General features: G+C 38.8%; 1 protein-coding gene across 3 annotated transcripts in view; it reads left to right on the top strand.

Moving 5' to 3' along the window:
• The window catches only part of MYO1D (myosin ID), a 355,807-nt gene that overhangs the window by 96,774 nt on the left and 242,313 nt on the right, over positions 1-16,720 (top strand). For all 3 annotated transcript variants that reach the window (XM_007190161.2, XM_028168535.2, XM_028168534.2), the window contains exons 2-6: positions 4,582-4,790; positions 6,781-6,874; positions 9,332-9,497; positions 11,742-11,795; positions 12,977-13,072. In XM_007190161.2, the coding sequence (XP_007190223.1) occupies positions 4,582-4,790; positions 6,781-6,874; positions 9,332-9,497; positions 11,742-11,795; positions 12,977-13,072 (619 nt within the window). The remainder of the gene's footprint in view (positions 1-4,581; positions 4,791-6,780; positions 6,875-9,331; positions 9,498-11,741; positions 11,796-12,976; positions 13,073-16,720) is intronic.

Genomic DNA, 16,720 nt, shown 5'->3' with positions numbered 1-16,720 from the left:
CCGTGGAATACTATTCAGCCATTTAAAAAAAGAAAGAAACCTTGCCATTTGTGAAATGAGGTCATTAGGCTGAGTGAAATAAGTCAGAAAAACAAATACCGTACTATCTCATATGTGTTATCTTAAAAATAAAAACATCAAAAACTGAAGCTCATAGATACAGAGAACAGATTGGTGATCGCCAGAGGTGGGAGTTGGGGCAGGGGGGGATGGGAAATGGGTGAAGGGAGTCAAAAGGTACAAACTTCCAGTCATAAATAAGTCATGGGGATGTAATGCACAGCATGGTGACTAGAGTTAATAACACCGTGTTGCCTATTTGGAAGTTGCTAAGAGAGTAGACCTTAAAAATTCTCATCACAAGAAAATATCTGTAACTTTGTGTAGTGACAGATGTTAACTAGACTTATTGTGCTGACCATTTCACAGTATATACAAATATTGAACCATTACGCTGTACGCCTGAAACAAATATAATATTGCATGTCAGTTATACCTCAGTTTTTTTTTAAAAGCCTGTCATATCAAATCTGACTCCCTCCTACTTTTCAAACTGTTCCCTGACATTCCCTAGTACAGGTTTTCTGCTCTGGCTAGGCCAGCCTCCTTCCCGTACTTCTAATCTTGCCACATGGTTCTGCCTTCATGCTAAGTTCATGTTCGCAATTAGCACTTCATTATCTTTAGGATTGTTTTGTGTGTGTTGCCCCACCCCCAGTGTCATACTTCTCTGTAGGGTTGTACACATAGTCTGTCCATGTCTGATCTGAGAGAGCTGCATACATCTTGACTTATAGGTAATCTTTTATAGAAGCACATGTGCAAATTAACGAGGCTATGTTTTTAAAAAAATAAATGTTTCAGGGACTTCCCTGGTGGCACAGTGGTTAAGACTCCGCACTCCCAACGCAGGGGGCCCTGGTTCAATCCCTGGTCAGGGAACTAGGTCCCACATGCCTGCCGCAACTAAGAGTTCACATTGCTGCAATTAAGGAGCCCACCTGCCGCAGCTAAGACCGGAAGCAACCCAATAAATAAATAAATAATTTAATTTAATTTAAAAAATAATAATGTTTCATAATTGATGTACAAAAGGCTATTGTTCTCCAGAGGCATAACCTTGGTATTTTCTCCATTGCTACTCACTAATTCAAAAACTTTTTAGAACCTCTTTGTTTCATTCAGAAGCCAGTGAAAATAATCCAGCGCGTTCAATACATATTTTTAATAAACTCCTTAAAGAAATTGTTTTAAAAATCAATTGCTGTTAAGCTATTTTCACTATTTGGGCAGTTTCAAAGGGAAAAAAAATATCTGAACAGAGCGAAGACTATAGTAGCCCTAGTGTTGGGGATGGGTACCAAGAATGGCTTCCTCGAGGAGCTGAGTTTCAGGCTTTTGAAGAAGGAGTGGGACTCTGCCAAGCAGAGGGGGGAAGAAGAGGCAGGTGGAGAAGGGCATTCTAGGCAGAATGGACCCCGTGGGCAAACCATGCAGGCATGGTGGCCTTGGGAACTGGAACTAGCTCATTAACGTGAGAGCAAGAGTGACATGGGCTGGAGGGGTGGGAGTGGGGTTGATGTGTGGAAGTGTGTGGAGTTAGAAGGGTCCAGTGGAGAGAAATGTGGAGGCCAGAACACAAAAGACTTGTGTGCCCTACTGTAGTTTGTATATTACCCTTCAGGGTTCCATATCAGAAGGAGTTTGTCGTGATCTTCTTTGCCACCATGGTACCTGCTTTTAGCATCTTACCTATCACACTGTGTCGTTATTATTTATTTATAATACTTCCCTGTTCTTTATTCCTTTTTTAATCCCCAGGGTCACACCCAGTGCCTGGCACAAAGTAGATATTGAATAATGAATTATAAAATTTATGAACCCTGAAATATTTCAACTATGCAGAATGAGTGATAAAAGTTTATCGTAAAAGGTTTGCACACAGAGGTCCTAGAAATGCCTTCCTTGGTCTCTTGTAAGAGATGGTATCACGCATTTGTCATCTAGGATAATTACTGACATTCCTCCTAGAGGCAAACCAAAGAGGTGAGGATTACCTAAGTGCTTGCTTACTTCATACCCTGAGGCTCTCCAAAGCAAACGGAAATCTTGGGTTGGTGTTAAGGTGTATGCTGACACCATCTAGTGGTGATTTTGAGACCTAACCGAATTGAAAGTTTCGTCTTTAACAACCAAACTTTTGCTGAAACATTGTATTTAATGTCGTATTTTGTTAAGCCTTTGCCACTGTCTTCAAGTTCATAGCTACTCAGTGGATGGTTTTACCTATTGTGTTTTACAAAGATGCTCAGAAGTTTTGATAAACAAAACATTCTATTTGAAATAAAATGGAATTTCAGAGAAAGTACATGATTGGACGGACCTGGAATCTTAGAACAACATTGTAATCTCATATGTTATTTGCTGTCTCTTAGTCACAGAGTTCCAGACTCATGAGGCAATTTTTTTTCCCTAATATCCTTCTCCTTCTCTTTACTTTTCTGTTTGGACAGTGTTTTTTAAGCTAAAGAATTTTGTCCTTTCAATTCTTATCTTTGAAGATAGCTGTCGAGCATGTCCTTCAAATTTTCAGGTTAAGCCAGAAAGGCTTAGCTTCTTATTATGTTTGTGGGTCTTTGAACATGAGTTATGTAGACATTTTGCTTGTGACTCGTGTTGGTTGACAGCTGAGGCAGGGAATCGAATTAGGATCACTGCATTAATTCCTCGCGTGTAGGGATTGCTGTGATTTTCGTAGCAATATTAATAAAATAAAAGCATTCATTAAAAATCTCCTTCATGCAGAACGTAATTGGATGCATAAGATTAATTGCTTTTTTTTTTTTTTAAGTACTCAATGCCAGAGGGAGGGAAGGGTATAATTATCACCATTTTACAGGTGAAGGAGGCTGAAACTCATGGAGGGTAAGCAGCTTTCATAGGCTCGCTGCTCTTAAGTTTGCAGGGTGAGCCTTTGGACTCAGGTGTCAAGGATTCCAGGGTTGGTGCATTTAGCTACCATGTAAACTTTCTGTCCAACAATGGGGAGGATGCCTTGGAAAACCACAGGAGAAAAATGCACAGAAAACCTTAACGTGGTCAGTAACTCTTATTTAAACATACACTAACTACTTGATAAAAATCTTGGTCTTAATTTATTGTTGACATTATCAGCATGTTTGTTTCCACTCCTAATTATAGCTGACAGCCTTCATTCCAGTGTAAAGGGAGTTTAAGGGTCTTGCCCTTTGGTCTCAAATGCTTTAGTTATTTCTCTGCTGCACTGACCCTACAACAGGAGTGCTCAGAGACCCGGCCGCTGTCCACGGACCAGCATTCTCCCATCCTGGTGCTCCCTTCTCTCAGCTCTTGGAAGCGAGCTCTCTCTGCCTGTGCCTCTCAGCAGGTGGAGAGTGTAGTGGCAGCCACTTGTGTAGAAACGTCCATTTGGGTGTTGGCCTCGCTCTGGTTCATATGTGTTTATATGTGTGAGTTAATGTGTCAATGGTAAATATATATGGGTTTTCTAAATTTTATATTGAATTTTTTCTTTGCAAATATAGACACATGATTTTGTACAATTGGAGTCATATCATGTATGCTGGGTTTTTTTTTTTTTACTCTTTTTTTCCTTAGTTCCTCTGGCTTTCTTCCAACTGCCCACATGGCCTTCCTCCTCATCACCCTACTGTATGTATTTAAAAATATGTAAGACATAATATGCAGCCTTCCATATTTTTCTATGCTCATGTAATCATTTACAAAATATATTTATGTACAATTTATATACATATCATATATATATATACAGGGTGGATTTTTAGCTTCTTATATGTGTGAGTGGTGGGATCATGTTATACTTTTTAAAATACACATACCTTTCAACGAGCTATCCCATTCCTGGGAATCCGTTTCACAGAAATAAAGGCACTGATTCGTAAGATTATGTGCCAAGAGTACTTTCTACAATATTGTTCATAATAGCAGGAAGGATGGGGGGATGATTGAATAAATAAGGGTATATCTACACTGTGGAATTTTAGGCAGTCATTCTTTTAAAAAGCGAATTCGATTTATGCCAGAAATGCCTCCTCTACCATTCTCTCTGGTATGGATTTTGCTGTTTTTATTCCTTTACTGACATTTTAGTGGGATTTCAAGAGGGAGAAGAAATAAACGTATTTGGACAATTTTCTTTACAACTGAAAATCTGACTAAATGGATTTCAAGACCTGCTCCGGCTTCTGTTATCTTTTCCTCCTAGAGCTCTAAGGCTGTCTTCAACTCTTTTTATTTCTTACCCTTCTGTATTTTGGAAATTAGGAAATCCCCAGCCTCCAAAATATTAAATTCTTTCTTCTCTCTTGGCTTATAACCCCTCCTGGTCTTTTCTACCAGCAGCATCCAAAGGAACCCAGCCTCAAGCACTATCTCTAAAAGTAAACTCAGAACCGTGAAATGTCAGTTCAGAAATAGTTCCTGGGATGTTTGGATTTTCTTGGAAATAAGAGACTCACAGGAAAGAAATAGCATCTCTGTATAACCACAGCTCCATCTTCCTTTTCTTTGGCTTCTGTGCAGATTTGAAAAAGGGCGTATCTACACATTCATTGGAGAAGTCGTTGTCTCTGTGAATCCCTACAAGTTGTTGAACATCTATGGGAGAGACACAATCGAGCAGTACAAAGGGCGTGAACTGTACGAGAGACCTCCGCATCTTTTTGCCATCGCCGATGCTGCTTACAAGGCCATGAAGAGGCGATCAAAGGACACTTGCATTGTGATATCAGGTACTTAAGGAGTTCCCCGTACTTCCAAGGTCAATATATATTTAACTGACTTGGTACTCAAGGGTCCGAACAATTGATTAGGTCTTTTTTGAAGTTAAAAGCTTAAATAATTTTATAGGAGGAAAAAAAAATGTAATGCCAGATTACTTCTATCATTTCTGAGCATCTGCTAATCTTGGTTCATTTACACATTACCTATTATGTTTGGATGGACTTCTGGTCAATTTTGTAGACTGAGGTGACATGGGAAATTCATCCTCCCATCTCAAACACGGAAAACTACTGGATAAAAATGTAACAAAAATTATTTTAAATAATCACAGAATGAAACCAGGAAAATGAAATCCTGAGGTACCAAAAAGGAAGAATGAACTCCAAGTCAGACTGGTGAACGGGAGCTAGTGACCAGGGACATACAGAGGCCTGGGGGCTGGAAACAGGCTCTCAGACCTGGGGGCCAGAGCTTTAAAGGCCGCAGAGGGGGAGTCAGGTGACAGACCCTGGGTGCCCACGTACAGGAGCCAAGCCCTCTGTGTAAAGCTGAGCTCTTCAAGGAATCTTGTGTAGTGAGTTGGGAACAAGAAAATACCTGCCCACTGACCCAGGATACCCTCTCCCAAACTGTGGGACTTTTTTTTCGTGCTAATAATACCTCATATTCGCATGAGTGGCTTTATACTTTTACAAGGCTTTGGTGATCTTTATTCCATTTTGGTTATCAGTGCAGCTCTCTGATTGGTAAGTAGGACAGTTGTGTTTCTACTTCACAGATGAGGATATTAAGGGTCAGAGAAGTGAGGCAACTTAGTGTTGGAGTTGAAGAATTATATCCTAGGGCTACATTTTATTAAAACAAATTTTGAAGGCAGTATTATTACTTGATTGTAAAAGGTGGCGGGGTGCGGGGGAGGCAATTTTACAAGTGTATAAAGTGAAAACAAAAAGTCCCTTTCCCTTGAATACCTTGTTCCCCCCAAAATTCTAGCAGTAACGCCTGTGAACAATAAAGCATTTATCCTTTTAAACATTTTCTCTGTGTGTGCAAATATGTATAGTCACACATGCATATGTAATTATAAATATAGAATTACAGAATTATGTTATAACTGCTATTACATAACTTGTTTTTCCATTTAACAATGTCTAGTGGACATCTTTTCATTAGAGTACCTATAGAAGTAGTGCATTCTCTAACAGTTGTGTAGTATGCCATTGAATAGTTGAATCATAATTTATTTACCCAATCCTCTACTGATGGCCATATTATTTTCAGATTTTAGCTATAACACATAGTGTAGTCTGCAGAAATAGTCTGAAAACCTTTGAAGATTATCATTGGATTATATTAGTATTTTTAGTATTTCTAGAGTATAAAATTCTACAAGTGGAGTTTTGGGTCACAAGGGATAAACATTTAAAAATCTGGGTTGATAATTATAAACTTATCCCTCTTCCCCTCCTTATGTAGGTTGTCATGCTTTTTCTGTGACACCATATGTCTGGAGCTTGCTGCTTTTGTTTTGTTTTTTCACTAAAATTTCTCTAATTTTCTGAAAAAATTATTTCATCCCCATTAAGATTTTTTAAAACTCTGCCATAGAAAACAAAGTTATATGAGTTTTGCCGTGGCCACTGTTTGTCACTTTCTTGTTTCTTTTCCAATGGACTTCAGAGTCACTAAGTACTAAGGCTTTAAGGAATTAGTTTACCACGTTTTATCCCTCGATATTTTTGCTAAGTAAATCTTGATCTGTAATCTGTTATTTTGCTTCTACAATAGTTTTAATTTTTTCAACATGTTCAGACCTGTTAGAACCAATCCCATATCAAGACAGGATGAAATAACTCAAAAAAACCCCCCAAAAAACCAAACAATGAAACATAAGGGATTTCAAATGAATAACTAATGTCAAAACTTGAAATTATTCTATTAAAAATTATTCCTCTTGGTTTAAGTTGTGATCTTAAGCCTTGCACAATTTTTCCCCAGGGGAAAGTGGAGCTGGTAAAACGGAAGCCAGTAAGTACATCATGCAGTACATTGCGGCCATCACCAACCCCAGTCAGAGAGCGGAGATTGAAAGGTAAGGGCAGTCTAACAACGGGAGGAAGTTCTCACTGGAGCTTCATTTTCTATACAGACTTGACTAGGTTAGGCCTAAACTCTGGTATGCATTGGAGCGTTTATTAATGGTTAAGCTACTTTGATTCCCTGCCTGCATACTGTCCCTGTACTTTTATTTATATCCCTCGATTTCTATCTTTGTTTTTAATAGAAAGATACTGCGAAGGTGATTCTGGTCTATCACCGCTGCCTTCAGTGTTATGTGTGCTCAGCAAAGATGTTATACTTACTGGTAGCTGTATTGTTCAAGCTCTCACAGGTTTCTTGCTCTTTCTACTTTACCAGCATCTTTTCTAAACTGTGTTCTACACTCCCTAGAGTGAAAGGGGGGACTCTGGGAGGCAGATCCATGCTGTTCCATCATTGCTCGAAGCAGAACCTTGGTATTAGAAGCTCTGAATAGGGTTCATTTCCTGAACGGGTTTCAGGCCGCATCATGCTCTGCTCACGGCAAGATGAGTGATAAAGCGGGTACGCACTTTCTGGGGCCCAGTGTTCAGCGGGGTGTCTGGTACGTGGTATTTACGTAGTAAATATGTAAGGAATGAAGGGATGGGTTTTTTTTTTTTTTTTTTAAAAAGAATGTAGGAAGTGTGGCTATAAAGCACCATGACTTGACTTTCTTATGTGGTGTGGACTTTTTGAAGAGGAAAAAGCAAGAGCTTTCCAAAGCTGCTACTTTGAGGCTCAGTATTTATTTACAGAAGAGTCACATTCTGTATATACGTCTCAACCTTCGGTTTTATGAATAGAGAGAAAGGAAGCTGGGTTGGTCTGAAAGCAGAGAATTTGGACTAGACTACCCTGCATGGGTAGAATTGGGCTAGATTGCCAGGTCAAAAGAGGTATTTTTCTTAATAGTGATACATCCCCAATTCTGATTCTGACTTTGCAACCTAATAGGACAAGAGCAAGGATATAAGTAAGTTTTAAAAATTTCCTTTGGAGCTGAGGAGAGTAACTGGCTGAGAACTAAATTAATTTTATTTCTAAACCCAGTTGGTACAGTGGAGTAAGGCATATTTACATTTACTAGTTTATTTATTTATTTTATTATTATTATTATTATTATTATTTTGGCTGCGTTGGGTCTTTGTTGCTGCGCTCAGGCTTTCTCTAGTTGCGGCGAGCGGGGGCTACTCTTCGTTGCGGTGCACGGGCTTCTCATCGCAGCGGCTTCTCTTGTTGCAGAGCACAGACTCTAGGCGCGCGGGCTTCAGTAGTTGCGGTGCGTGGGCTCAGTAGTTGTGGCTTGCGGGCTGTAGAGCGCAGGCTCAGTAGTTGTGGTGCACGGGCTTAATTTCTCCGCGGCATGTGGGATCTTCCAGACCCGGGCTTGAACCCGTGTCCCCTGCATTGGCAGGCGGATTCTTAACCACTGCACCACCAGGGAAGCCCCATTTACTAGTTTTTTAAGAGCATATCTTACCACAGTTTTATAGACACTTTCCTTTATTTACCATAAGCAAGCAGTTTCCCTTGCCCCAATTATAAGTATACTTTCATTCGTGAGGAGATAAATTTGTAGGGTCACTTAACAGTGGTAGTGGAAGGACCAGGGGATCTGGTACATCAGGTTATTTCGGCGATATGCCCATATAAGAGGGATTTTGTCAGTGAAATAGAAACAAAGGCATAAAGACTAGAATGAAGTTAAAATATATCCACTGGGAGAGACTGCTCTATAAAGAGTTAGCATTCATCGAATAAAGAATGACTTAAATACCTGGTACCAAAGAGAGATTCCGTACAGCTTCAGATGAAATGACGAGCAGTTTCTAAACTAATCAAGACCACATTTATGATGTATTAACCAAATGCAGTAAATTTCACTAGGCTTTATAAGCAAGAAGTTTAAAAAGTGGAGTCATTTTCTGTATCACCCGTTCTTTTCAGAACATCTCTTTTTAAGATTTTTCTTTATGTAAATCAAATATGTTCATTTAAAAGAATAACTAAAATTTACAGCATGATGTAAAACATGAAAGTTCCCTGAAATTCCACCCTACCTACCCCATCAACCTAGGTAACCATAGTGAAGTGTGCTGTCCCCTCCAGATTTGTAAGCATTTACTAACACGTGTGTGTGTGTGCACACACACATGCACCCCCCCCCCCCCACACACACAAATCCTGCAATACATATTATTTTGCAACTTCATCTCTCATTCATTAATATATTCTGCACCTCTTTCTATGTCACTACATATTATACTGGGAAACAAAAATTTATTTTTATCCATCCCTATCAGTGGACATTTAGGTTGTTTGTAATATGTATATTTTTTGATATTACAAACAATATTACAGTCAGCATCTTTGTACACAAATTTGCATGTCTTTTAATGAAATTTAGTTTCTTTAAAGTCCCAGCCTTTAAAACTTTTACAGTGACTTTCATTTATCTGTGTTAAAGAGTGAAGAACATGTTGCTTAAGTCCAACTGTGTCTTGGAAGCTTTCGGAAATGCCAAAACCAACCGCAATGACAACTCAAGCAGGTTTGGAAAATACATGGATATCAACTTTGATTTCAAGGGGGACCCTATTGGTGGACATATCAATAACTACTTACTGGAGAAGGTAAAAAGTGCTTAATTTCTGAGGGTAATGTTTGCAAATGCTGGTTTTTTGTTGTTTTTTTTTTTGCCCTAGAATTGTCTTTTCAAATTGAGTTATAATTAACCTACAATATTAGTTTCAGGTGTACAATGTAGTGATTCAGTATTTTTATACATTCTAAAATGATCACCACAGTAAGACCAGTTACCATCCATCACCATACAAAGTTTACAGTATTATTGACTATATTCCCTATGTGTACATTACCTCCCCGCGACTTATTTATTTTGTAACTGGTAGTTTGTACTTCTTAATCCCCTTCACCTATTTCATCCATCCCCCCAACCCCATCTCCTCTGGCAACCACTAGTTTGTTCTCTGTATCTATGAGTCTGTTAATGCTGAATGTTTTTTTTAAAAACCTTATTATATTAATAGAATTTCTTTCATTGCCCCAAAGTAGCTTTTAATCCTGTTCTCTGTCCCTTCCTGCTCCTCAGTTAGCTTTCTTTGGCAAAATAATCTCTTTTTGTGATCTCTTATTAGCACTTACAGTATCAACCTGGGAAAAGTTATAGACTTTGTAGGTAAAGGTTTAGGTGGGGGGAGGGAGGAGGGGTGCCAACTTTGGGTAAGGTTTAACAAAAACCTATCTAGGATTAATCACTTCTACTCCTTCTATACATCCTCCCATGTTTTTATTTTAATTGATTGGCAATCTCGTTTTCTTCTAGTTTCTCTTTGCTCACTGCTTTATAGTAACATAGATGTACTTCGTGATCTTACAGCCTAATTACGAAGCATACTGCATTTGGTCTGTGAAAACTTAGAGTGTGTTTTTATCTGCCCATGTGAATGATAGGCCCAATTTGTAGAAGATTCCAGTTAAAACTCTCCTCTTGGGACTGCCAGAGAGGTTGTGTCCTACCTAATCTTGAGTAGATTCGCCTGGTTATTACAGTTAAGATTGAACTTTACTAGGTTAAGTCTTCACCTTGAATTGTACTCAGATTTGAACTGACATGCCTTCTCAGTTAAGTGTTTTCCATCTCAGTCACACCATAGCAATCTTTATGGCAGCAGAATGCCGTATAAATCTTATTTTTGTTTGTTAAATTGAAGTCAAACTGTTAAGGAAATCTTGTTTTATCAGAGTCAGTTGAAAAATGACAGGAAATGCCAGTTATTATCAGTCTTTTTTCCAGAATGTTTCATGGCTTCACTTTATGTACATGCTCAATCAAAAGAATCCCCTTGAATGAACATATAGTTTGAGTCCTCTCTTAAGAGCAATCTTTTTGAAACCATCTAAAGCAGAGGTCTCTGTATATGGATTTTGTTCAGCTCACTTTATTACAGGATATAAGGCATTGCTCTTTGACATACCAGCAGACCCTCAGGAAGGGAATGTTGAGAATATTCCTCCCTAAACATTCCTTCCTGTTCTCCCCACTTGCAATCCCCCCACCCAAAAAATTTCCTCTTTAGGCTCTAGGTTTAAAAAATCAAAATAGTTTCATTTTCAGAAAGTTTAAGGAACTCTGTTTTTAAAAGAGTAAAAAGAATTATCAAAAAATTGCACAGAAAACCCCATAGAGGAGATCTAGTTTTAGGATGGTCCCATCTGTGCGGTCTTTAGGACATTTCAGTGCACTGTTGATACAGGATTCCCTGGGAAAGTGGCTCTCACTTTCTTTTAGGAGTACATTCTCAGATTAGTGATTTTTAAAAAATTTATTTTATTGAAGTATAGTTGATTTACAGTGTGTTAATTTCTGCCATACAGCACAGTGATTCAGTTATATATGTATATTCTTTTTCATATCCTTTTCCATTATGGTTTATCACAGGATATTGAATATAGTTCCCTGTGCTATACAGTAGGCCCTTGTTGTTTATTCATTCTATATTATATATTCTATAATAGTTTGCATCTGCTAATCCCAAACTCCCAATCCATCCCCCCCCCATCCCCTCTCCCCTTTGGAGATCACAAGTCTGTTCTCTATGCCTGTGAGTCTGTTTCTGTTTTGTAAATAAGTTCATTTGTATTATTTTTTAGATTCCACATTTAAGTGACATCACATGGTATTTGTCTTTCTCTTTCTGATTTGCTTCACTTAGTATGATAATCTCTAGGGCCATCCATGTTGCTCCAAATGGCATTATTTCATTCTTTTTCATGACTGAGTAGTATTCCATTGTATATATGTCCCTCATCAGATTAATGATTTTAATGTGCTTTATTTCGGTTTTTTTTTTTAGTCTAGAGTGATTGTGCAACAGCCAGGAGAAAGAAGCTTTCATTCTTTCTATCAGGTTAGTAATCTGTTATGCAGATAGATAATCAACCATTTGCTCAGTTGTACAGGAAATGGATGTTTTTATTTGGGGCTCTCTCCTGTCCTGTGCCTCCCATGCCTCCATTGGCCCACGACACATTACACATGCGTGCACACACGCATACACCCTACCCCGTGGGCTTCTTCAGAGACTTGACGAGCATGGCTGTTATAAAGAGCTAGCAGGTGGTTAACCAACCAGACGACTGCCTTAGTTGAGCATCCCTGTGTTTCTTTGCAGTGTAGGTAACATTTTAATGACCCTAAAAGCTTTTGAAATGGTACATTCTGAATATGTTAAATTAATTTTGTCTTATTTTTGAATTGAAGCTTTTGTTCCCATTTTGGGGTGTTCCAGAGATGGGAATAGAAATTCAGGTTGTTTTCGTTAAAAAAATCAATTTTAAAAATCCAATAGTTACATCTTTTCAGTAAACCAAAGTGTGCAGTTTAATATAGAGGATTTAAATGTATTACCTTCTAAAATGCACATTCTATGTAGAAGGACTATGCGTATTGTATTTGTGTTTTTGTTGACAATTCGCCATGTTTCCAATAAACTAGCTTTCTACCCAATATAAGAGTTCTGTTCATTTCAAGAACCCGTAACTTTTTCCGCACTTGAGTGAGAGTGTTGGAATTTGTCTTTGTCCACCACTACAGTCCTGGTTACCCAGTTGTCCTTTCCTGGGATATAGAGATTGATGAGGAAAAGCTGTTTGTTTCCAGTGTGATTCAACATATGACTGGCTGCTGACACCTCTTAGTTCTGAGGCAATATTGACTTTTTCTGAATTTGAAACATAACCCTATGCTGTCCAGATAGCAAGGCTGCTAAGCACGTGACCACCACAGAGCGCGAGCTCCTGTTTAACAAATGGCCACAGTCAAAGCAAAACCTTTCATGCCAGTTATGTTGTGAAAGGGCTAAGACTTTTTAAAGTAATTTTCCTCATGACTGTATAACATTGTCCATCACTGATGATGTTGAAGCCATTACCTTCGAGGTTTAAAAAAAAAATCTTCAAAGCTAGAAACAGGAGGACCTAAGTGAATTAGCCCAGAAAATGAAAAAAAGCTAGACTACCAGTAAGAATACATGGTGTGTTGGGTTCAGGATATATTTTGCTAACTTATTTTTAATTAAATATGTTTCAGCTACTCCAAGGAGGTTCAGAGCAGATGCTCCGCTCTCTGCATCTCCAGAAATCCCTTTCATCCTACAACTACATCCATGTGGGAGCCCAATTAAAGGTAAGAGTTTCCTTTTTGAGATGATTCAGAAATAGAATCAGAGAATCAGAAGGGACATTAAATAATTATCTGGTCCAGCCTGCTGCCTTTAGGCAAATGAATGGCTCTTTTATTCTATTCTATTTTTAAAGTTCTCAGGGACGGAGATTCAATATATTATTGACTCAATAACTTTGCTTAATAACCCATTACTGTATTTTATCACCATCCAATAGGAAAGAAGTTTCTCTCTTATGATCTTGTGGGGTTTAAAAAATTTTTTAATCCTATTACTTTTATTTTGACACTATAAAAATATTGTTACAAGTAGGAAGTCCACCGCAAAAGAAGATACCATATCATTTGGCCAAAGGCAAGTTGGTAAGACAAAAGAAAGTTTAAAAGCACTGTGGTTATAAATAAATAAATAAAAGCACTGTGGTTGAAAATGGATGTCAAAGATTGCCATTCACTGTTTTTTCCAATAATGATTTTGATGTATCCTAGAAATAGTTTTGTGACCCTTGGAGCATTTCTATTCAGCCTTCAATTTTTTTCCATTTTTTTCCCCTTCCTTTGCATGTAAGCCCTTGCTCACACATATGCAGATCTTTTTGCCCTTTTATTTCTAATTAGTTTTCTGCTATATATATAATACAATTTCTGCTAGCCATTTTATAGCTAATCCTAGTAATACAGTAGTTTATTGATGATAGGTTATAAAACAGTAATTGCAGTGTTATCCAATTTTGTTGGGGGAAAGTGTGTGTGTGTATATATATACACACATACATACACACACACACACATATACACACACACACATACATGAAATAAGATTTGGAGGGAAATAGACCAGGGTTTTACTTCTTTATTCTGGATGGATGAGATTATGGATATTTGTGTTCTTCTGCTTTTTCCACATTTCACATTTCTTCTATAATTAAATATGCACAGCTTTTGTAGTTGGGGGAAAAATAAAAGAATTTATAAAAGGAAAGAATCTAGATGTGGAGGTGTTTTGGGTTTTTTTTGTAATTTTTGCTCTTCATCTTAAGCTAATTATACCTGCATTACTTGTTTAATGGTATTTTTATTATTGTGCATATAAATAAATGATATTTAGGGTTTTGCAATTAATTTTCCATTGTTTGAAATTTAAGTTGCACGAATTTTTTACTTTTACAGTCATCTGAGAACAGGATGTTTGGCTGAAAATTAATTGAAAGCAAACAAAACACCAGAGGGCAATACTCCAGCTTTCTGAGAATAGGTCAGAGGTACTTAAAGATGTATAAAGGATTGTAAAATCAACACTTAAAAAGCCAGTGACTGAAAATATTCTTTTTAAATCAAATTGTCGTATTGACCAAGTGGCTTTTGGCCCGGTCATGTAGAGCCCCACAGAAAGCAAGTATTAAATAAACATTTAGCCTTTTTTTTCAAAGCTAAATTTAGCTTAGGTTCCCTTTCCATCAAAGTTTTCCATTCCTATTCCTCCCCCTCCTTTTTTTCTGCCTCTCTAATAAAAACAAAGAAGCAATACATGATCACAGTCAAAACCTAAAATAAAGATGAACCAAAAGGAAGTAAAAATATGCTAAAGCTCACCATCCAGAGATAATTATTGATAACAACAGTTTATGTGTATATATTTATTCATGGGATCATATAATAAATTCTGATGAAATAAACCTTTTATTATATTATAATATAATCATTAATATCTTCCCATGTAAACAAATATAAATTAATAGAATGATTTTAGTAACTATAAAGTATTGTACTCTGTGTATCATACTTTTACTTAGCTGTTCTAAAATATAGGACTCGCGTACAATTACGACCCTGTGGGTTGCAGGTAAGGTAAGACCCAATTAAAAGTCACCAAAAACAATAAGGAACTTGGTTATCTCACATAACAAGAAGCCCTAGGATGGGGCAGCTCCAGACGTGGTTAATTCAGTGCCTTAACAATGTTGATAGGGACCCAGATGTTCGTTTATTTGTTTCTCCCACTTACCAATTCTGCCATCCTCACTGGATCGGGCTCATCTGCTACAGCTGATTTTCCTCATGGTCCCCAAATGGCAGCAGCAGTTCTAGGAGTCACAGGCAGAGGAAACGTTCCTGGCCGTAACCCTTGATAAGCTAGGGAAACCTCATGTCTTACGGACCAGAATGGCATCACATGCCCATGGCTGACCAATCACTTGGTAAAGGGAATAAGGTCCCTGTGATTTGTTTAGACCAATGAAGATTTACCTCCTGAGGCTGACACCAATCCTGAAGAACGGGTGCACTCAGAGAGGGGTAAACAAATCAGGGTTCTATCAACAAGAAAGAAGTGGGGCTGGGGAATGCCTGTTAGGTAAGCAGCCGACAGTTCTCCTCAGTAGGACACGTAGACTTTGTGTCTGGTTTCTTTGCAGTTTTGACATGGTTACAGCTTCTAATAATAGTAATATCTGATACTCGAGTGCTTTTTATGTGCTAGGAACTAGGGAGGTGCTTTATATAAATTCTCATTCCATTCCCACAACAACCCTGTAAGAAAGGTATTATTATGCCCATTGTACCCACGAGGGAATTGAGACTTGACAAGGTTAACTGTCTCACTCAGAGAACTGGGAGGGAGAAGAGCTTGCCTGGTCGTGTCCTGGACGTTAGAGGACCACATGCTCATCAGGCAGAGGGGAACCCTCCCTGTGCTCTTCCGTAGCAGGTGAGCATCTGGCCAGGTCTCTGTGTCCCGGCCAGAGCAGAAACTCACCAAGGAAGAGATCAGGCCCTCCGCAGATGCTGCTTTGGGAAAACTGCTAAGATAGGCAGTTACCGTTGCTTTATTGTAAATTTTATTGACACGCTTGTATTTCCAACCTGAGGGCTACAGATCCTCAAGGCAGGCGATTTATCTTTGAACCCCCGTCTTAGTCTAGCTGGGCTGCTGCAACAGAAATACCATAAACTGGGGTGCCTTATACACAACAAAAGTTGATTTTCACAATTCTGGAGGCTGGGAAGTCCATGATCAAGGCACCTGCAGAGTCAATGCACGCTTCCTGGTTCAAAGGTGGTACCTGCTTGCTGTGTCCTCACAGGGCAGAAGGACCAGGGATCTCTGGGGTCTCTTTTATATGGGCACCAATCCCATCGTAAGGGCTTCACCCTCAAGACCTAATCACCTCCCAGAGGCCCCACCTCCTAACACCATCACCTTGGGGGTTAGGATTTCAACATACGAATTTGGGGGTCAGGGGACAGACATTTATTCTACAGCAGCACTTCTGTGCCATTTAAAGATCTGACTTGCTGAATGTTTGTTGAATGCCTGAAAAAGTGAAGTGACAGTCCCAGACCATTTCCCAGACTAGCTTGCTGAATGATCAAGGCAGGCCACTTGGCTTTGGGAGGCCTGCTCTTCCTCACCTGTGGAGTAGAAAGCCTGACCGTACAAGCGTGGGAGTGTTGTTACAAGCCTGGACAAGACTAATTGTGGAACAGAAAGCCACAGACGACAGTAGCTAGGCATATGTCTCGGAGGCCTCGTCAGTCAGAGTTTCCATTTGTGGTCTCACATCTCATGCCACTTCCTCCACACATCCTGGAGCTTCTCTGAGCCAGCTCAGGACTTACTTCCTCAACGAAGGCTCCAGAAATGTTCCTGGT

The sequence above is a fragment of the Balaenoptera acutorostrata genome, chromosome 20 (genome assembly GCF_949987535.1).
Source record: "Balaenoptera acutorostrata chromosome 20, mBalAcu1.1, whole genome shotgun sequence".
Lineage (NCBI taxonomy): Eukaryota > Metazoa > Chordata > Mammalia > Artiodactyla > Balaenopteridae > Balaenoptera > Balaenoptera acutorostrata.
The sequence above is the reverse complement of the archived record's forward strand: the minus strand, read 5'-3'. Positions and strand labels throughout refer to the sequence as shown.